The sequence below is a fragment of the Bos taurus genome, chromosome 11, assembly GCF_002263795.3.
Source record: "Bos taurus isolate L1 Dominette 01449 registration number 42190680 breed Hereford chromosome 11, ARS-UCD2.0, whole genome shotgun sequence".
Lineage (NCBI taxonomy): Eukaryota > Metazoa > Chordata > Mammalia > Artiodactyla > Bovidae > Bos > Bos taurus.
In genome coordinates this window covers 3,478,221-3,500,268 of record NC_037338.1, presented here as the reverse complement: position 1 = coordinate 3,500,268, position 22,048 = coordinate 3,478,221, and the positions used below count along the sequence as shown (strand labels likewise).

Here is a 22,048-nt window from a genome sequence, read left to right as displayed (position 1 = left end):
TTGTATTAACTGTCCTTTAAAATTTTTAATTAACTTTTCTATCAACACAGTTTTCAATGCTATTATATTTGAAAGCAGCAAAATGTTATGCCCTTAGCAGCATCCCTAACATTGCTTGTCAGCTAAATGATGAGATAAATAGTCACCTCACTAGGTTGCTTTAAGTTTTAGATCAGACACTTTGATGAGATAAAATGCTTCTCTCAGAACCTAGTACGAGGGACTTTCCTGAGGTCCAGTGGCTAAGACTCCACGCTCCCAACACAGGGGGCCTGGGCTTGCCAATCGTTGGTCAGGGAACTAGATCCCACATGCCTCAACTTCAGATCCCATGTGAAACAACTGACCCGGTGCAGCCAAATAAATTAATAAAAAATATTAAAAAAAAGAACCCAGCACGAGGGCTCCTCACATACCTGATTAAAAGACCTTGCCATGGCCTGTCAGGAGTAAGTGACAGGGATGGGTGCAAGCCCAGGCTACCTGGTCATAGAGCTATGTGCTGGACCCAGATTAGAGCAAAGCAGGAAGCTTTGATGAGATGCTGTTGAAGATAGGATGATGTGTGATGTTGTAGTGGCCTTTCCAATGATGCAAAAACTATTGTTCCCACATTCTTTTTTTTTCCAAAGCAATTGGCAATAAAGACCTTTAAATTCCAGATTCATCAAATAGCTAAAGCAGTTTTACTCTGTATATGACTTGGTGATGAATTCATTGTTTTGAAAGAGCTAAGGTTAAAGTTATCTGGTCCACTGAAAACTGAACGTGCCCCAGCTGAGCGACTGAACTGAACTGGAATGAACTGAATGAAGAGTTGCCAGGGCAACCTCTCTGCTCAACACTTCATTTCCAAGGTGACAGATTTGATGCTGGTCCAGGAAACATGAAAACCAAAACAGCATTGTGTTCCAGAAGAAGAAACAGCCCATACATAAGTCATGAATGAAACAAATGGCTGGGGACAAAACCAAACGATGCTTTACAATTCTACCCAGACAGACGTGGCCGCACACAGGACACTGGAGTAAAAGTAAATTAAAATTCTCAGTGAAGGAAGTTAAGATTCATGTTTCCTTTTCAGCTCCATTCTACTTTTTGTCTACTTTTCCAAAAAACTGTTAGGTTCAAATATAAAAGCTATATATCTCACCCAGAGGGTTTGTATTTTTCAATCATTGTTTTCCCATTCTTTTCTTTAGTTGAGGGTCTCTTCCAGTTAGAGAAAATATTAAATAAAAGATGTATGTGTGCTTTGAGGGTGAAACTGGAATTTACTGCACTATTATTTGCTTCATTGTCATGATTCTTGCTCTTATCAATAATGGAATGAGGAGAGCATGTGTGTACTATGTGCCCACAGGCTTGTGGTGAGAATTTACAATGCCACAGAAGGCCCTGAGCATGAGTGCCCGTGGTGGAAGGCACAGGAGAAAAATACATGTCCTGTTTCGTTGGCTTTGCTTTCTAAACAGAACCCTCAATACTCTTCCATTTATTTTCCTTCTTGAAAATCACTCAACATGTTTCTCTCTCTCAGCCCCATGTGGTTCTCCTTCCCTCCTTTTGATTTTTTCCATTGGAGACTTTTATGATGGAAAAGATGCCACTGTATTTAGGAAGAGAAGGTAAGCAAAGGAGGATCATAATTTCCCACAAGTTCTCCCTGACCTTTGATATTGAATGGTATTCTCTCATGACTCGTGACTCTGACATAGAGGCTTTTCAGACATTTCTGCAGCTCCACACTGCCATCCATTAGCAAGGAGCCATGAACTGCCAACCAAACAAAGGCCAATTTCTTCTCAGCTTAGAAGCAAAAATGCTTAGAGCTTCTCCCTCTACTTTTCATTGTCTTTATGAATAATTTTTTCCCAATGGCTGAAATACATTTCTATTACAACTGTACAAGACATTAAGTGGACTACTTTCTATGTAAGCAGGAAATGAAAAGTACATCAAGCAGGGACGTATAGAAAATCAGTTCTACCTCATCAAAGACTTTGGAAACAACGTGCTTGTCCAGAACAGGGACGTAGGTGGAGCTGTGAGGAATGGCAGCCATGGACAAAGCATCCATGATGGTGAGCTTCTTGGCTGCCAAGCCGTGGATCTTGAGCCAGGTTGCTGAAGACATTCCTGCAGAACTAAGAACATGAGACTGTGACGTTTTAAGACATATCAAACAAACACATAACAAGCCTGTCCTAGTAAAACTGAAGTACTCACTCTTGGTCATAAACTTGGCTTCCTTCTCGAGTCAATCTTTCTAATGACTTGTCATCTGGAAACTCATTTGTCAGCAGGATGCCCATTTCTGTAGAAAAGAAAATGGAAGCTGTATAATTTCCTCACATGTGGGGTTCATATCAAAATGCAAACGGATCACACTCATCTCTGGGTTCAGTGTGTCTGAGGACTAATGAATGGACTAGATCTCCAAGAGCTGATCTCTGAGTGGGTTCTAGGCAAAATGAATTTGCAATGGACACTAAAGGCTGATACACGGGTAATAGGGTACTCGCATTGTTTAACTAATCTACCTCACCCCATACCCACTGAGATCTCTCTCTGTGGAAGGATGAGACGGACTCATTCTCTCACACTCCAGAAAATGTATCTTCTAAATGTCAAATAAGAATGCCATGAGCCAATAATTATTCAGTGTTGCCCTCATTAGACTCCCCCCAGACTATATAGGACAGCCTCGTTCAACATTTGTTTTTGACAGTTTCGTCCCTGATTCCTCAGCTCTATGTGGAAAACCAAAATCCCTACTAAGTCCTATTTAGTTGTAAGTTCAAATCTTCAAACTATTATTTGGAATTTTTAATGTCTATTTTTATAGAAGCTTGGATTTACAAATGAAAAGCAATATTAGCTAATTGAATTAGTAGAAGAAGGGGTGTTTGGGAGTGAGCTAGTTAAATGCCTAAGAAATCACATCTCAGTCATCATATGATAATCCTTTTAAAGGACTGTGCACGTAGTAGATTTAGGAAATATGGAAGGTTAATTAAAATTGAGGAAAAGGCACCCCACAGATCAGCACTGAAGAACACAAGGTTTGATTAAGCTATGGCTCAGTAACAGCAGGTATAAATTTGTCCCTCATGCGCTTCCTCCTACTTAAGGGGTTGTGCGGATGTGTGTGTTTAGCCGGGGGCTTATTATTTATTAACTCCATGAAACTTAGGGAAAAGTGCTATAGGAATTAAAATGTTAGGAAATTAAGTCTTTAAATTTACTATTTTAAAAATAATGATATCATCAATAAACACTGAGTGGAAAAGTCGAATTTTCCTCATATTTAGCCCCCATAAGGCTGACAGTATGGATCAGAGAGGGGCTCGTCAGATGGTACCACCTGTGAATGAATGGAAGAAAATAAACCAACTGTGAAGCATGAGGTTCTCAAATTCAGAACACGGAGTGGCAGCCAGCACCACCACTAGTGCCAGTGGTTACACGAGCCAAGGGTGTATTAAACACCCAGGGACTGATAAATGCAAGTCTGGCCCTAAGGAAGGCCCGTTCGCTAAAGCAAGACAACCTGACTTATCAGGGAGTCCTTTGAAGAGGTAGAAACCTAGACTCACTTAAAAATGATCTGCATCCCCTCAATCTCTCTCCTCAGCTCTTTCAGGAGAAGACGCACTGGGGAGGGGAGACCAGCTTGGGCTTCCTGATGTATAGACCCTCAACAGCTTACCCCTGTCACTTGGCATGTTCCAGCTGCTAGAACTGGAAAGCCTGTCCCTCCTCTCACTGCAGGCTGAGCTCCTGAGGGTGGACAGCTGGCTTCTGAGCAGGCTGGTTTTGGTTGGTTCTGTGGGTGTCACAGGGAGAAGGGTTAAAGGAATTTGGGATGGAAGGAGGTGCTTCGGGAGATGCAGCTATGTCCTTGGACCTTTAAAAAGAAAGCAGGTTTAGTCTCCCAACCCTCAGGGGGACGGTGCTGCCACCAAGTAGATGCTGTGTAATGGTGGATTCTACTGATCTGAGTTCAGGCTCTGCCCCTCCTGGATAAAGATCTGCTTCTGAGTTCCTTTAGCTTGTTGGCAGAAATTATTTCCTTGTGGTTGGAGGACTTAGGTTCCATTTCCTTGCTGGCTGTTATGCAGGGGTCTCAGCTTCTTAATCACCCCCATTCCTATTCATGGACCCCTCCCTCTTCAAACCAGCAATGGCACACTGATTTCCCTCTTGCCTCAAATCTCTGACTTCCTCTTCTGCCACCAGCTGGCAAAAGCCCCCGCATTCAAGGGCTCATGTGAGTACATGGGGCTCTCCTAGGAACCCTGGCTGAGGGTCACACATAACATAATCAGGGAAGTGATGCCCATTACCTTCACAGGGTGCAGGGTTTAGAACGGGACCTCTTTGTAGGTCATTTTAGAAGCTCTGCCCACCACAGCTGCTGTCTACACTTTTATTTGTATTCTTTTCTACCCTCTGTTGGGTCCTTTCAACTAGCAAGTAGACACTAAGTAAATAATGACACTGAATCTGTGTGCTTTACAGCAGGGTTCTCCAGTCTTTGGGATCTAATGCATAATGATCTGAGGTGGAGCTGATGTAATAATAATAGATATAAAGTGCACAAGAAATGAAGTGCATTTGAATCATCCCAAAACCATCCCCACTCACCCAACCCCAGTCCGTGGAAAAATGGGTTTCCATGAAACCGGTCACTGGTGCCAAAAACGTTGGGGATTACTGCTTCAGAGGATAATGCATTTGCACCAAGACATTTGATTACTTTTCCCATGGGATCACAGAAACCACACTAATTGTAATTGTTGTCTGTACTTTGTGATCTGGAGGCCTTTATGTAGTACCAAAGCTTTATGCAGTATTTGTAAACAAAATGTGTCCTGTTTTCAACAAGAAGGGACTTAAGATCCTTTCTTACAAGAAATTAGAGTGAAAATTAGCTAATAATCTGCATTGCCTTTCACACAGAAAGATAACCCCAGCAGTTTCCATGTGTGGAGTCAGGAGTGTGCTATGTGATAGTCACTGCTTTTCTAGGCAACAAATAGGGTGATTCCTGTCTCCATTGCTTCTGTAACAAGGAATTTGGAAGGATAAATTTTCTCAGGAGCTGTGTCTGTGAGCAAAAGAGACAAATGATCCATATAGGAGAGGTGAACTCCTGTTTCTCACTATACCAGCAGGCCATCTTGATCAAAATTGCTGGGTACAAACAACAGATGTGTCCAAATGAAAATGAAATTTAGCTCCCAAAGTTTCCAGACATGAAAACTGTACTATTCCCAAACTGCAAATAATGAGTGAAGACATATTTATCTGGCAGTGGATTCAAGCATTTAACTACTCCCCCAGCTCTGTATAGTCTAACACCACATTTCATCACTCTTCTAAATTAAAAATTGAATCAGAATAAAAACTTGGCACAGGGCTGCCTAACAAGAGCAACAAATCCCAAATCTGCAAGTGACAAAAGTGCAAGTGCAAAGTGCACAAAAGGTGCAAGTGACAAAAGGCCATTAAAACATTCAGGATGAGTAGCAAGTAGCATTTCTAGCAAAAGTCAGGTTCACTGGAACGACCAGGCAGGAATGGCAAAAGGGATGCTGCCACACAAGTGGCCAGAATGGGAATCCTCTTTGTCCCTGTGGGCTTAAGACAGAGACACAAGGGCAAATGGACAGAACATGAAAGAGGGACCAAGGTACAGCAAATACTTCTTTGGTCTCTATGGGTTTAAGGCTCTCCTCCTCTGCCTAGAGACATGGGGAGACAAAAGAGACAGTGTGTGTATGGCAGAGGAAGCCATCACAACCTTCCTCACTGAGAGACATGTAGCATCCTAGCCTGGGGAAACTCCTCTGGTCTCTCAGGAAGCACCATAAAGGGACCAGTGGGAGCTGCAATAACATCAGGTAACCAAGCACCAAAATGATACCACAAAGGCTGTCAAAATGAAATGACCATTAGAACCCACAAGAGCAGGCCAAAGTGAGACTTATGTGTCAACTTTAAACAGGACAACTGCTATCTAAAAGATATAAATAGCAGCCAGGGTCCCTAACATAAAAGAACATTCAGGAAACTATAAAAAAAATCATCCATCATATCAGGAATCAAGAAAGTCACACTTTGAAGGAGAAAAAACAATCAAAGGATGTTAATACCATGATGAATCAGAAGCTGGAATTCTGACAAGGATCTCAAAGAAGCTGTCAGAAAAATGGTTCAGCCATTAATTATAAAATTCCCTTGACACAAATTGAAAAATCTCAGCAAAGAAATAGAAGTTATAAAAATTTCTAAGTGGAAATTGTAGAACTGAAAAACAACAAATGAAAAACATTTTGGGTGAACTCAATAGCAGGGTGAAAATAGCAAAGGGTACTATCAGAGAACTTTGGGAACAGAATAATAGAATTCAGCCAATTTTAACAATAGAAAACACAACAAGAAAAGATAAACAGAGCCTCAGGGGTCTGTAGGATAATAGCAAAATATCCAACATTCATATCATCAGAGTCCCAAGACACAGAGGAAAAAAGTGGGTCTGAGAGACTATTTAAAGAAGTAATAGATGAAAGTGCCCCTAATTTGCTGAAAGATACAACATACAAATCAAGAAGTTGTGCAACCCCAAACAGAATAAACCCAAGGAAATCCATGCCAAGATGCATTATAGTTAAACATTTGAAAATTAGAGACAAAGAAAAAATTTAAAAAGCATGCCAGAGAGAAAGGAACCAGTACCTAGAGGGAAGCAGCAGTTTGAACCAGTCTGAACCAGTTTCACGTTTAAAGTGTAGGCAGCCTGAGGGAGAGGCCCTATGTTTTCAGCTACAGACAGGAAAGAACAATCAGCTGCAAATTCTGAACAAGGCAAAAATGTCCTTCAGGAATGAGGAGAAAGTAAAAACATTCCTAGACAAAGAAAAAAATTATTGTGGCCAGCAGACTTGCCCTTGAAGACTGAACACAGGAAGTTCTTCAAACAGAAAGTAAATGAGAAAAGGAATTTTGGAGAATCAGGAAGGAAGAAAGAACAAAAGAGAAAAAATATGGTAAATACAATAGATTATCTGTTCTTCATAAGATTTATATTTGATGATTTAAATAAAAATTACATCATCACCTGATACTCAAGCCAATGACACTGAAAACTAGGGACAGCAAAGAAACCCAAACTGAAGTAAGATCTCCACACTCACAAAAAAGGGGTAAAATGTTGATACCAGAAGAGTGTTGTAAGTCACATTTATAGGCTGTTATACTCAGAGAAACCAAAAGCTACACTCAAAAGCACTGAAATAAACACTGAGGCCAAGTGGGAGACGTTCTAAACATATGAGGCTGCTTCAACATTTGAAAGCAATCAATGTAATCCACCATATCAACAGACTAAAGAAGAAAAATCATATGATACATGATCTCTCATTTGATGGGGCTTCCCTTGTGGTTCAGCTGGTAAAGAATCCTCCTGCAATGCGGGAGATCCCGCTTCAATTCCTGGGTTGGGGAGATCCCCTGGAGAAGGGAAAGGCTACCCACTCCAGTATTCTGGCCTGGAGAATTCCATGGACCATATAGTAGAGCAGACACAACTGAGTGACTTTCACTGATCCCTGTTCTCTGGTGCCTCAGTGGTAAAGAACCTGCCTGCCAATGCAGGAGATCCCTGGGTGGGGAAGATGCCCTGGAGAAGGAAATGGCAATCCACTCCAGTATTCTTGCCTCAGAAATCCCATGGACAGAGGAGCCTGGTGGGTCACAGTCCATAGGATTAAAAAGAGTTGGACACAACTTAGCGACTAAGCAACAACATATCATTTGACATAGATATAGCATTTGACAAAATCCGGTACCAATTCATGATAGAAACTCTGAGAAAACTGGGAATGAGGGGAACTTCCTCAATTTAACAAAGAGTATGCACGAAAAACCTACAGCTAAAATCATATTTACTGGTGAAAGATTGAATATCTTTCCCCTTTAAGACCAGGATAAAGGCAAGGATGCTCACTCTCATCACCCTTATTAAACATACTACTGGAAATTCTAGCTTTTGCAACAAGGCAAGAAAAAGAGATAAAGCCAGAAAGACTGGAAAAGAAGATAAAACTGTCCCAATCTGCAGATAACATATTGTATATGTGAAAATAGTAAGGAATTCACACACACATCAACATTTTAAAAAACCCACAAAATCAAAAAAGCTCCTAAAACCACTAAGTGAGTTCTGTGAGGTTGTCCATTATGGGATCAACACACAAAATGAATCACATATTGCTACACTAACAATAAACATATGGCAAGCTATATTAAAAAATCAATACCATTTGTAATTGTTCCAAATACAGTAAGTCCCCTACATACGAACAAGTTCTGTTCTGAGAGCCTAGAAGTGGGGCAGCCATTTTGTGACCATGAGAGTGAACTCTCAAAATTCACCAATAAAAAACAAACGATCCTTACAGAATATGTGCAAAGCCCATGTGTGCAGACATTTAATTGAGGAGAATGTAAGGATTGCAGATGAGCACATAAAAAGATGTTCCATATTACTAGTCATTAGGGAAATGTAAGTAAAAAATCACCATGAGATGTTACACGCCTATCAGAACAGTTAAAAATTGTGTGTGTGTGTGTTCATTCGTGTTTGACTCTTTGCAACCCCATGGACTGTAGCCTGCCAGGCTCCTCTGTCCATGAAATTTTCCAGACAAGAACACAGGAGTGGATTGCCATTTCCTCCTCCAGGGGATCTTCCCAACCCAAGGATTGAACCCACATCTCCTGCATTGGCAGGCAGATTCTTTAGTGACTGAGCCACCAGGGAAGCCCTTCAAAATAAAAAATATTTATGACAATCTTAAAGCTCAACATTCAAAAAACGAAGATCATGGCATCTGGTCCCATCACTTCATGGCAAATAGATGGGGAAACAGTGGAAACAGTGTCATAGTGTCAGACTTTATTTTTGGGGGCTCCAAAATCACTGCAGATGGTGACTGCAGCCATGAAATTAAAAGACGCTTACTCCTTGGAAGGAAAGTTATGACCAACCTAGACAGCATATTGAAAAGCAGAGACATTACTTTGCCAACAAAGGTCTGTCTAGTCAAGGCTATGGTTTTTCCAGTGGTCATGATGGATGTGAGAGTTGGGCTGTGAAGAAAGCTGAGTGCCGAAGAATTGATGCTTTTGAACTGTGGTGTTGGAGAAGACTCTTGAGAGTCCCTTGGACTGCAAGGAGATCCAACCAGTCCATTCTGAAGAAGATCAGCCCTGGGATTTCTTTGGAAGGAATGATGCTAAAGCTGAAACTCCAGTACTTTGGCCACCTCATGAGAAGAGCTGACTCATTGGAAAAGACTCTGATGCTGGGAGGGATTGGGGGCAGGAGGAGAAGGGGACAACAGAGGATGAGATGGCTGGATGGCATCACTGACTCGATGGACGTGAGTCTGAGTGAACTCTGGGAGTTGGTGATGGACAGGGAGGCCTGGCGTGCTGCGATTCATGGGGTTGCAAAGAGTCGGACACGACTGAGCAACTGAACTGAACTGAATAGCAAGTTCTGACAAGAATGTAGAGAAACCGAATCACTCATTGATTACTGTGATAATATGAAATGGCACAGCCACTCCAGAAAATAGTCTGGCAGCTTGTTATAAAACTAAACATTCAATACTATATGAATCAGCAGTTGCACTCTTGGGCTTTATCTTACAGAAGTGAAAAATTATGTTCACACAAAACAGGTACAAAAATGTTTAGAACTGCTTTATTCTTAATAGCCCCAAACTAGAAGCAACTCAGATGTCCGTCAACAGATGAATGGTTAAACCAACTCTGGAGCATTCATATCACATGCTGCTACTCTGTAATGAAGAGGACTGAAGTGTTGATACCTGTAAAAAATTTGGATGAGTCTGGGGGAAAATATGTTGAGTGAAACAAGCCAAAACCCAAAGATCATGTGTTGTATGATTCCATTTACATAATGCTTTTGAAATGACAACATTTTAGAAATGGAGAACTTAGTAGTTCCCACTAGTTGGGAAAGGGTGTTGGAGGGAAATGGGTGTTGTTAAAAAACAGCAAGGCCAGGGATCTTTGTTGTGATGGAAATGTTCTGTATCTTGACTGTAGGGAGTGGGGAATATGAAACCACACATGATAAAATCTGGGGCAATCTGACTAAGATTGTGGATTGCATCAATGTCAATAACCTGGTTGCAAAACTGAATTTTTTTTCCCAACATGTGACCACTGGGGGTAGCTGGGTGAAGAGCAGGTATACAGGATCTCTCTGTATGATTTCTCACAACTGCATGGGAATGTACAATTACTTCAATAATAACTTCAGTTTAACAAACACAAGTTTAGGCTTCTTTTAAAATGTTACGAGGCTTTAGCTTTATTCCTCCTTTATTCCTGTTAATACCTTCTTGCACCGAAGGAAAACCAGTCACGAGATTCAAACATTTTGTTTACAGATACCTGCATGGAGCACTTTCTTTCTCTGAGTCTTTTGACCTGATGGGTCCTCTGGTATTTTCAGCATTCGTGATGATTTGACATCAGCGTGAGGTTTTGCACATTTTTCTGGGGTTGAAACCATGGAACAAATCTCCTTTTGATGCCTGTTTTAGATTAAAAAGTAGACAAAGATGATGAAAGAAAAAATTTGAGGAACTTCCTGTGTTCGGTCTTTAAGGGTAGGTCTATTAGCTACAATTATTTTTTGTCTAGCAATGTTTTTAATTTATCTTTGTTCCTGATGGGCATTTATTAAACGCTTAATTTGCTAATAGGAAGACAGTGAATTTCGATGAAGAAATCCTGACTAATACATATTTTCAACTTCTTTCCATTTTGCTATCACAAATCTGCTTGCAATGTGGGAGACCTCGGTTCGATCCCTGGGTTGGGAAGATCCCCTGGCGAAGGGAAAGGCTATCCACTCCAGTACTCTGGCCTGGAGAATTCCATGGACTGTATAGTCCGTGGAGTCACAAAGAGTTGGGACACGACTGAGCAACTTTCACTTTAGGTTAATCATCCAGCCCTTAAAAGAGATTCTGTTTTGCGGATATTCATTCAGAAAATCGGAGAAGGAAATGGCAAGTCACTCTAGTATTCTTGCCCAGAGAATCCCAAGAACAGAGGAGTCTGGTAGGCTCTTTTTGTCCATAGGGTCACAAAGAGTCTGACATGACTGAGCAACTTTCACTTTTTCTTTCACTTCTAAGTAAAAAGATATACTCCTGATGGGGCATTTCTTGTTTGTCATTTTTAAATTGAAGTATAGTTAATTTACAGTGTTGTGTTAGTTTCAAGAGCACAAAGTGATTCAGTTTTATATATATATACATTTTATATTTTATATATATATACATTTTATACATTTGTACATATATTACATATATTATGTATATATATGTTATACATACATTATACATATATACACACACACACATATATACATTTTTCAGATTCTTTTCCATTATAGGTTATTAAAAAATATTGAGTATGCTATACAGTAGGTCCTTGTTGTCTACAATAGGGAAGCCCAGAATAAAGTTATTTTGTTTTATATATAATGGTGTAGATCTGTTAATTCAAAACTCCTTCCACTGTTAATCCCAAACTTCCCCCATTCCCTGCAATCTCCTTGGTAACCATAAATTTGTTTTCCATTCCTGATAGGGTATTTATATGCTGTGATACATGAATGCTATGATGCCTGAATATCTGTACAATGTGAAATCATGTAAGATTTGACACATTTACTGAATGCTGGGGTGGTTTTGGTTTTAGACATATTATTAATAGCATATAGCATGGGAAAGACCTGAAAAATCATCTATCTCAAATACTACCACCACATCATCTTAAAGAGGAAGAAACTGAGACCCACAGCAATCAACAGGTGTGGAAAGAAGTTAGGGATTCACCAAGGTCACACAGAGTGAAGTCCAGCCCTTGAGCCTCCTGCTGCTGCTGCTAAGTCACTTCAGTTGTGTCCAACTCTGTGTGACACCATAGATGGCAGCCCACCAGGCTCCTTCATCCCTGGGATTCTCCAGGCAAGAACACTGGAGTGGGCTGCCATTTCCTTCTCCAATGCATGCATGCATGCTAAGTTGCTTCGGTTGTGACCCTGAGTCAAATCTTCACAACAGTGCACCCCTACTCTGCTCTGTCACCTTTGTGGGTTGTGGTGGGGGTGGGGGATGTCCACATTGGGTACAGATGAGACATCCCTAAGGACCACACAGGATTTGGGAACCTGCATATAAGGATGAGTATGTCAGGCTTCCCTGGCAGTCCAGTGGTTAAGACTCTGCACTTCCACTGCACAGGTTTGATCCCCAGTTGGGGAACTCAGATCCCATATGCAATGCCACTCAGTATGACCAAAAAACATCAAAATTAAAAAAAGGATGAGTTTGTGGCTTCTGTAAGCCAATCATTAATTTGCTAGATTATGAGTTCCCTTTGCTTAAACAAAAATCTTAACATAATCATACTATGTGATTTTTTTTAAAGAACTCTCACAAACCACTGTAGAAAGTGGTAAAGAGATCCAGCAGAGCACCCAAGAAGACCTCTGTGATGGGGAAGTGGGCGCTTTGCCATGCTCACTTGTCTCCATCCTTTTCTGCATTGTACCACCAGTCCATGACCAATGACTCTGAGTAAAGGTCTTGCACCTTCTCTAGGTCATTGCGTCCTTGCTCCATTTCCTTAATTAAAAGAGTCAGATCTTCATTCTGCCAAAATAAGTAAACACATTGCAAGATTATACGAAAGTTCAGATTCCAAACATTTCTAACAAAAAACCAAACTGTATCAGGAAAAGAAGAATCTAAAGAATTTCATGTAGTTCTTATTTATTTTTTAGACAGCCTAATTGAGGTGTGGCAGAAAATGAAGAGGAACTAAAGAGCCTTTTGATGAGAGTGAAACAGAAGAGTGAAAAGGCTGGTTTAAAACTCAACATTCAAAAAACTAACATCATGGCATCCGCTGCCATCATTCATGGCAAACAGAAGAGAAAAAAGTGGAAGCAGTGACAGATTTTATTTTTGGGGGTTCCAAAATCATTGTGGACAGTGACTACAGTCATAAAATTAAAAGACACTTGCTCCTTGGAAGGAAAGCTATGACAAACCTAGACAGTGTATTAAAAAGCAGAGACATCACTTTGCCGACAAAAGTCGGTATAGTCAAAGCTATGGTTTTTCCAGTAGTCATGTACAGATAGCTGAAGAATTGATGCTTTCGAACTGTGGTGCTGGAGAAGACTCTTAAGAGTCCCTTGGACTACAAGGAGATCAAACCAATCAATCTTAAAGGAAATCAACCCTGAATATTCATTGGAAGCGGAGAAGGCAATGGCACCCCACTCCAGTACTCTTGCCTGGAAAATCCCATGGACGGAAGAGCCTGGTAGGCTGCAGTCCATGGGGTCGCCAAGAGTCAGACACGACTGAGCGACTTCACTTTCACTTTTCACTTTCATGCATTGGAGAAGGAAATGGCAACCCACTCCAGTGTTCTTGCCTGGAGAATCCCAGGGACAGGCGAGCCTGGTGGGCTGCTGTCTGTGGGGTCGCACAGAGTCAGACACGACTGAGGTGACTTAGCAGCAGCAGCAGCATTCATTGGAAGGACTGATTGCTGAAGCTCCAATACTTCAGCCACCTGATGAGAAGAAGTGACTTTTTGGAAAAGACCCTGATACTGGGAAAGATTGAAGGCAAGAGGAGAAGGGGCAACAGAGGATGAGATGGTTGGATGGCATCACCAACTCAATGGACGTGAGTTTGAGCAAACTCCAGGAGATAGTGAAGGACAGGGGAGCCTGGTGTGCTGCAGTCCATGGGGCTGCATGACTTAGCAACTGAACAACAACAAACTGAATGTATGTAAAGTGCACCATGTGAATCGTTTTGACATTCACACTTGTGAAATCATCTCTGCAATCAAGACAATAATTATATCCATTACCCTCTATAAAGTTTGTTTGTATCCCACTGTAGATCTGCCCTCCCTCTTAGCCCCTCTTCAAAAAACAAGCAACTATTCATCTACTTTCTGTCACTATCAGTTTCAATTTTCTGGAATTTTACTTGTCTGTTTATTTTTTCAGCAGGTCTATATTTGTTTTCAGCAAAATACCCATAAAGTTTCCTATTTTAACCATTTTTAAAGTGTGTACACCTCAGTAGCATTAAGTACATTTACGATATTGCACAACCATCACTATTATCTAGTTCAAGAACTTTTTTAATCACCCAAATGGAAACCCATACTTATTTTTAATTAATTTTTATTAGAGTACAGTTGCTTTATGGAATTTTATTTAAATGGAATCATACAGCATATCATCTTTTTGTGTCTAGTTTACTTTCATTAATTATTTTGAGATTCACCCATGATACAGCATGAATCAATAGTACATTCATTTCTATGGCTGAGTAGTATTCTATTATATACCAAATCCAAAATGTAGTCACCTGTAGATGGACATTCGGAGAAGGCAATGGCACCCCACTCCAGTACTCTTGCCTGGAAAATCGCATGAACGGAGGAGCCTGGAAGGCTGCAGTCCATGGGGCCGCTAAGAGTCAGACACGACTGAGCGACGTCACTTTCACTTCTCACTTTCATGCATTGGAGAAGGAAATGGCCTCCCACTCCAGTGTTCTTGCCTGGAGAATCCCAGGGACAGGGGAGCCTGGTGGGCTGCCGTCTATGGGGTCACACAGAGTCGGACACGACTGAGGTGACTTAGCAGCAGCAGCAGCAGATGGACATTTGAGTTTCTAGGTTTGAGCTATGATAAATACTAACGCTATGAGCATTTGTGCACAAGTCTTCATATGAACATCTGCTTTCATTTCTCTTGGGTCAATGAATAAGATCACACAGGTGGTGATGCTGAACTTTTCAAGAAATGACCAAACTGTTTTCCAAAATGATTGCACTAGTTTACATTCCCATTAGTAATTTATGAGAGTTCTAGTTCCTCCACATCCTTGTAAAAACTTGATAAGGTCAGTTGTCTTAATTTTAGCCATTTTAATAGCTGTGTAATGGTATTTCATTATGGTTAATTTGTGTTTCCCTAATAATTAATGAATTAATTAATTTGTGTTTCCCTAATGATTAATTAAGCATCCTTTCATGATCTTGTTTGAAATGCATATATCTTCTTTGGTAGGGTGTCTGTCCAAATGTTTTGCCCATTTTTTGCTTCCTTGAGTTTTGAGAAATCTTAATATATTCTGGATACAAGACAATGAATACAATCTGAAAACATTTTCTCCCAGTCTACAACTTGTCTTTTAGTTATCTTAACATTGTTTTTAAAGAGAAATTTTTAATTTTGATTAAATCAAATTTATTGAGTTGCTTTATATGGACTATGTTTTTGATATCCTAATAAAGTCTTTTTTGGTCTAACACAATGTCTCAAAGGGCTTTTCATATGTTCTCTTCTAGGAGGGGAAAAAACCTAGGTTTTACATTTAGGTCCATGTATCATTTTGAGTTAATTTTTTATTACAGTGTGATGTATGGAGCAAGATGTGTTTATTTTATCCAATTGTTCCAACATTTGTTGGAGGAAAAAAAAACACATACTTTCTCCACTGAACTGCCTTTGCATCTCTGTTGAAAATCAGTTATACACATATGTGTTAGTCTATTTCTGGTTTTGCTGTTCTGTTGATCTATAAATCTGTCTTTACGCTAATCCCACCCTGTCTTGATGACTATAACTTTATATATCTTGAGATCAAGTAGTATTAGTCTTTCAACTTTGATTTTCTTTTTCAAAGCATTTTGGCTATTTGAAATCTTCTGAATTTCCAGGGAATTAGTTTGTCAACTTTTACTGCTGAAATTTTGATTAGGAATGTGTTAAGTCTATTTTTTTCTCTTTTAGTATTCTTTTTATTTTCATATAAATTAATGTCCTAGAAAAATTAAAATGAAAACACTAAACACAGTACTGCACATAGCAACCTCTGTTAAATGCCCTATTACAGCACTGAAGAAGGTCATTACACGTGGAATACACATGGAGGGACTGAAGGAGACAGGAAGACGGCAGAAGAGCAACTCGAGAGCCACTACTCTGTCTGCGCGTGTCAACTACAGACTGAAGGGTAAAGGAACGACTACACACATACAGAACAGACACAGTTCAGATTTTCTTTTGGAGAATGCACATTCTAACATTGTGATGTCTTCTAACCCATAAACAACATACAACTCTGAATGTTTTATAGTTTTCAGTGACAGGCCTTTCACACACTTTGACGAATTTGTCACTACATGTTTCATATTTTTGATGAGATTGTAAAAGATAATTTTTATTTCAATGTTTATTGTTATTTGCTAATATGACAACATTTTTGTATGTCATATGCTGATCTTGTAGGAAATTACAATCTTGCTAACTTCAATTATTAGTTCCAGTAGCATTTTTGTACATTCCATTGGATGTCGAATGAAAATATAGTTTAATTTTATTCTATTTCAGAAGATTTTTCTGTATATATACTATGTAATATATATACCTAAGTCTTTCATTTTGGAGGAAATACTAAATTTCAATATTTAATTTTGAATTCTGTATGTTTATTTTTACTTTATCAAAATGTAATTGAATTTCGTGTGCTGATTTTATAACCAGTGACCTTACTGAACTCAGTTAATAGTTCCAGGAGTTTTTTTGTAGCTCCCTTGGAGTTTTATTTGTTACTTGCAAACAGGGACAGGTCTATTTCTTCCTTTCTAATCTGTATGCCTTTATTTTCTTGCCTTATCTTGGTAGAGCTTCCAGTAGTATGTTGAATGTGAGTGGGGAGAGTGGACGCAGCTAAATTCCCTGGAAATGGATTGACCCTTTCACGTTTTGCATTTATGATTTTCTAGACAGAAGTAGAGCAGCATTTGGCTGCTCCCACTACTGAGGCAAGATCTTCCTTTAAACTTTACCCAGTACCCACTGGATTATGAGGTTTTCCTAGTCTTGCTGATGGGAGTGGGCATTGCCATCTGATGAGCTCAGAGTACTGGTCTGTCCGATTCTTTTGAATGAGTCATTTCCAGACTCTAGTATTAATAGTTTCTCACATGTTAGCATTGATCAGTGTTCTGGCTTTAAAGTCACTCGTTAGAACAGACAATAAGAAACACGTTCTCTAGAGAGGCACACTTGAAATGCAAATCTTCAGGCCAAAATTGGAGAATTGGGGCATAGAATTTTATTTACTTTCTTGTATTAGCTCATTAAAATGAATTGTTTCATCAGATGGTCACATGGTTATACAGCTTGATGAGTCAGAAGACAACTACCTAGCAAGTTAATTTTTTGAAACCTTCCTACAAATGTGTGCAAACAGGCAGTGGTTAACAAACCTTATGTATGGACCCCCAGGGTGTTTGTTCCTAAACTTTGGCAAAATGTTGGTAATTGTTAACTTTGACTGATAGGTACATGGCCTATATACTCTTCTACTTTTGCATTTGTTTGCAACATTCCATAATGAAAAGCTTAGAAGAAAAATGGAATCTATTAGGATTCCTGGGCCTCTGTGCCTGGAGCCTGATTTGGTAGCTCAGTAGTGGAACTCGAGAATCTGAATTTTCACAGGTGCCCTAGCTCAGGTGGTCCTTAGGGCACCACAGTTTGCAGGACACTAGCTGTAAGGTGATTCATTTTCTCAACTTAGTTGTCCTTATGGTTGCTGTTCTTCCAATCATTGTCCACAGATCTCCAACCATTAGTGCCCAAATAAGTGAACACTCTCTGCTCAGCTCATGAAGCTCTTACCTGAACAGCCTCTGGAGTATAGGGATCCTTGCAGCCAAAATTATAAGAATGAAACTCTCCTCCAGTCAAAGAAGCAAGGTCTTTCAAAAATCCATTTGCAATCTCATCATTGTAACAGAAGGAGATGGTGTAAATAGGAATTTTCTGAAAAACTTTGACCTGGTCCATAACCATTTCAGGTGACTGAAATGATACATTTTCAGGGAAAAGAAGGGAGATAGAGAGGAAGAGACAAAAAAAAAAAAAATACATGAAAGTCCCTAGTATTTGTTCTAGATAGTGAAATTCTCAATTAGTAATTCCTTATACAGTGGAGAGTGACTTCTTGGAAAGGTGTCAATCCAATTCGACTGACAAAGCAAACTGTCAGGTGGTGAGAGCACGAAGACCAGTGACTCAGCGCATGCCCTCTGAAGGCTCACAGTTTCTGTGGGAAAAGTCTGGGAGAAAGACCGGACTAATCCAATTACTCGATTTTAGTGCACCTAAGCCTAGAATCCATGCTTTTAAAGGGTTGGACCTGGTGGCTCAGATGGTAAACAATCCGCCTGCCATGTGGGAGACCCAGATTCGATCCCTGGGTTGGGAAGATACCCTGGAGAAGAGAATGGCTACCCACTCCAGTATTCTTGTGGGGAGAATTCCATGGACAGAGGAGCCTGGCAGGCTACAGTCCATGGGGTTGTAAAGAGTTGGACACAACTGAGCAAATAACACATATATACACATAATTTTGAGCAGGGCTTTCCAGATAGTGTTAATGGTAAAGAACTTGCTTGCCAATGCAGGAGACATAAGAAACTCGAGTTCAATCCCTGGGTCAGGAAGATCCCTGGAGGAGGGCATGGCAACCCACTCACTCCAGTATTCTTGCCTGGAGAATCCCATGGACAGAGGAGCCTGGCAGGCTACAGTCCATGGGGTCACAAAGAGTCGGACACGACTGAAGTTACTTAGCACACACGCACACACATACTTCTGGACACTTAAAGCACTGGATCATGGGTAAGACATCCTGGATACTGGGATTCTACAGAATAAGGCCACAGGATCTTGGGGTGGCTTCCAAAGCTTCTACTCCTAAAAAGCAATGTCCAGCTTTAGATACCTCAGAGTGATAAAAACTGGTATCTCAGAGTGAAAAAAGAGACATTTATTTAGGGTCTTTTCATGTTCTGAGCACTCTGTTGGGGACATAATACCCCAGTTAACCCTCTTGTGACAGAGTTTTGGAAAGATTTCTAGTGGCCCATTCTCCTTTTTACTGTCAGAGACCTGGTTTTCAAGACAGCAACAGACTCAGTTAAAAACAAACATACAAACGTAACAAAACATACATGAAAACTCATCTTCTGACACTTTTTTTTTTTTTTTTTTGCAGCTAGGAGTGACCACATGACCCAGGTCTGTCCATTGAAGTTTCAAGGGAAAGATTTTTTTTGCTAATAAAAAGGCAAAGACGTAACAAAAAAAGCTAATATCCTTCTCTTTTCCACCCCTGCCTCCTGGAAAATGGACACTCTCCTTAGGCACAAAGCAGTTGTCTTGTAAGCATAAGGGTGGATGTCAAACAAACACAAAGATCAGGTGAAGCATGAAGATTAAAAGAAGCCTGTTTTCTTGAAGATATCCTTGAGTAGCTGTATAACCTAGACTACTTACCACCAGGCTTCTTCTTCATAGGAATATAAATCTCTCCATTTCAGTTATCATTTGTCTGCTCTCCTGCTTTTTTCTCTCAGTAATATGAAATCCTAATTGGCACAGTAGGTATGGATTCCACTTAAAGATGGAGAAATTGAGGCTCAGAAGGACTAAGCTTCCTAGGGTCATCAATCTCTTAAGTGGTAAGACTAGATTCAAAGACAGATTTTAGTACTAGAAGCAATGTCAGATTATTTGTTTTCCCCTGCTTGCAATAGACTGTCACTTGGCAAGGATCGACTCTGTAAACATTACCAGACACACGGGGAAGGTGAACTGATGATGTGCCCTGCTGCCACTCCACCAGCACCACCACACCCAGATCAGCACCCTCAGAAGCTGCCTCTGGTTGTCCTGCCCTCATTGCTTCTGTATTTCTAAGTCCCTCTTTGATTGATTCAACCTGCTGGCTCCTTTAGCCAGTTTCCACTCTCCACCCCCAATTCCTATTCTTTGACTATTAGCCTTTCCAAAATGTTTTCTATGAACCCCGGGGAGGTGAGGTGACGAGGGAGGAGGCCTCTGGACTCACCACCTGCTGGCCTTGAGCAGCTCACATGCTGCTCAGGGAGGCGCCAGTTGAGTGGTCCCCTGGTGTCCAGTCTCATTCCAGCCACTACATACACATGACTTCGGCCTCTGTATTTGGTTCCAGTCTTGAGCCTGCCCTTGCCCATAAGCCCGACTGAATGCCTAACACACACTGCCCATAAGCCCATCCCACTTCTCCTCCTCTCTTCTCCTCTCCTCTCTGCCCATCAGCTGGTTCTGAACCAAACAGCAACCTAACCTAGCTGAGGGCTGACCCCATCTGCCCTGTCAACTTCAAGGACAGAGCAAATCTCTCTCTGCTGCCTGCATCTCCTTCGACCTAGCTTCCATTGTGAGCACTCACCATGGGCCAGTCACTAAGAGCTCTGCTGCGCTCTCTCCCTGCATCCCCTCCACAGCCCACTGAGGAAGGTACGATCATTATCCTCATTTCTTACCAACACTCTTCGCCACTGGCCCTACGCCTATATGCCAGACTGGAGATATCAGGCCTAAATTCTGCTAATTTGATAAGATAGGTTTTAGCTAGAGATTGCTCCTATATCGGGGCTTCCCAGGTGGCTCAATGCTAAAGAATCTGCCTGCCAAGCAGGAGATGAGGGTTCAATCCCTGGGTGAGGAAGATGCCCTGGGAAAGGAAATGACAACCAATTCCAGTATTCTTGCTTGGAGAATCCCATGGACAGAGTCTGGCAGGCTCTGGGCTTGCAAAAAAGAGTTGGACATGACTTAGCAATTAAACAACAACAATCTCTATATTGACTTCCAGCTGAGATATTTGGGGAGGGACATTAATGTTGATTTAGTGCTGACATTGTGGGTAGCATCTCCATTTTCATACATTACCTGACATCACTTCATAGATTTATTTGCTCACTGTCTGCATGCTAAGTCGCTTCAGTCATGTCCAACTCTGCAACCCCATGGACTGTAACCCGCCACGCTCCTCTGTGGAGTGGGTTGCCATGCCCTCCTCCAGGGGATTTTCCCAACCCAGGGATTGAGTCTGCATCTTTTATGTCTCCTGCACTGGCAGGTGGGTTCTTTACCACTAGTGCTACCTGGGAAGCCCAAAAAGCTTTGCGTTGCTCACTATCTATCTCCCCATAACACAGAAGCTTTGCTGAAGGCAGGTACCTGGTCTGTCTTGCTCTCTACCATATCTCAGATTGATAACAGTACCTGGCTCATAAAAAATGCTCAGGAAATATCCATGGAATGCATTCACAAGAACATCATAGCAAGCCTGTAAGGAGGGAGCATTAGCTCTAAGTCACAGATGAGGAAACTCACTTTGGGGACACTTGCCCAAAGTCATTCAGATGGGCAGTGCCAGTGATGAGCTCTAACCCAGGTCTCTGGATTTAAAGCTACTTATTCCCATCAGTCCTGACACCCCAAGAGAGCACGAGCATGAGAAAGTCTGCTACATGTATCGCTGTGAGCCCCCGACCCACACGCAGTCCCAGGTAATGTTTGCTAAACTGGCACGAGGTTCCAGAGCCCAGCGAAGTGGTAGAGAGCTGGGCAGAGGGCGGGGCTGCATCTTGACTGCAGAAGGAGCTTGATCTCTGCCAGGGAAGATAGCATTCCTGTCCTCCTGCCCCTCACCCGCAGCCCCCAGGGATTTTCCTCTGCCGGTGGGTGTCCTCACAGCTTTGACAAGAAGACTCAGTAGTTGAAGTAAGCCTTTTCCCCCTGCAGCCTGACTCACCTTGACTCTTCTCAGATGCTAAGCGGAGCTACTGCAGTAGCTGAGATGGAAGGGCTTTGAATGTGGAGGTCACTCCCTGTGTAATGCCCATATAAGTCCTTAATCAGTTCCCTTCAGAGGCCTTGTTGGTCCCTAAGATGAGGTCCCTAAGATGAGGCCAAGCTGCACACCTGAGACATTCGCCCCGGTGCCTTGTCCCTGAGTCTAAACAGGTGTGTGGCCAGATG

The 22,048-nt window shown here is 41.3% G+C and overlaps 1 protein-coding gene across 12 annotated transcripts in view; it reads right to left on the bottom strand.

Moving 5' to 3' along the window:
* The window catches only part of VWA3B (von Willebrand factor A domain containing 3B), a 166,395-nt gene that overhangs the window by 60,046 nt on the left and 84,301 nt on the right, over window positions 1-22,048 (bottom strand). For 10 of the 12 annotated variants that reach the window (XM_059891646.1, XM_059891645.1, XM_059891640.1 and 7 more), the window contains 6 exons: window positions 17,852-18,034; window positions 12,646-12,773; window positions 10,498-10,640; window positions 3,713-3,829; window positions 2,230-2,317; window positions 1,991-2,147 (listed from right to left, as the gene is read on the bottom strand). In XM_059891646.1, coding sequence (XP_059747629.1) covers window positions 1,991-2,147; window positions 2,230-2,317; window positions 3,713-3,829; window positions 10,498-10,640; window positions 12,646-12,773; window positions 17,852-18,034 — 816 coding nt within the window. The remainder of the gene's footprint in view (window positions 1-1,990; window positions 2,148-2,229; window positions 2,318-3,712; window positions 3,830-10,497; window positions 10,641-12,645; window positions 12,774-17,851; window positions 18,035-22,048) is intronic. The other 2 variants (XM_059891641.1, XM_059891643.1) reach the window with 2 other exon arrangements.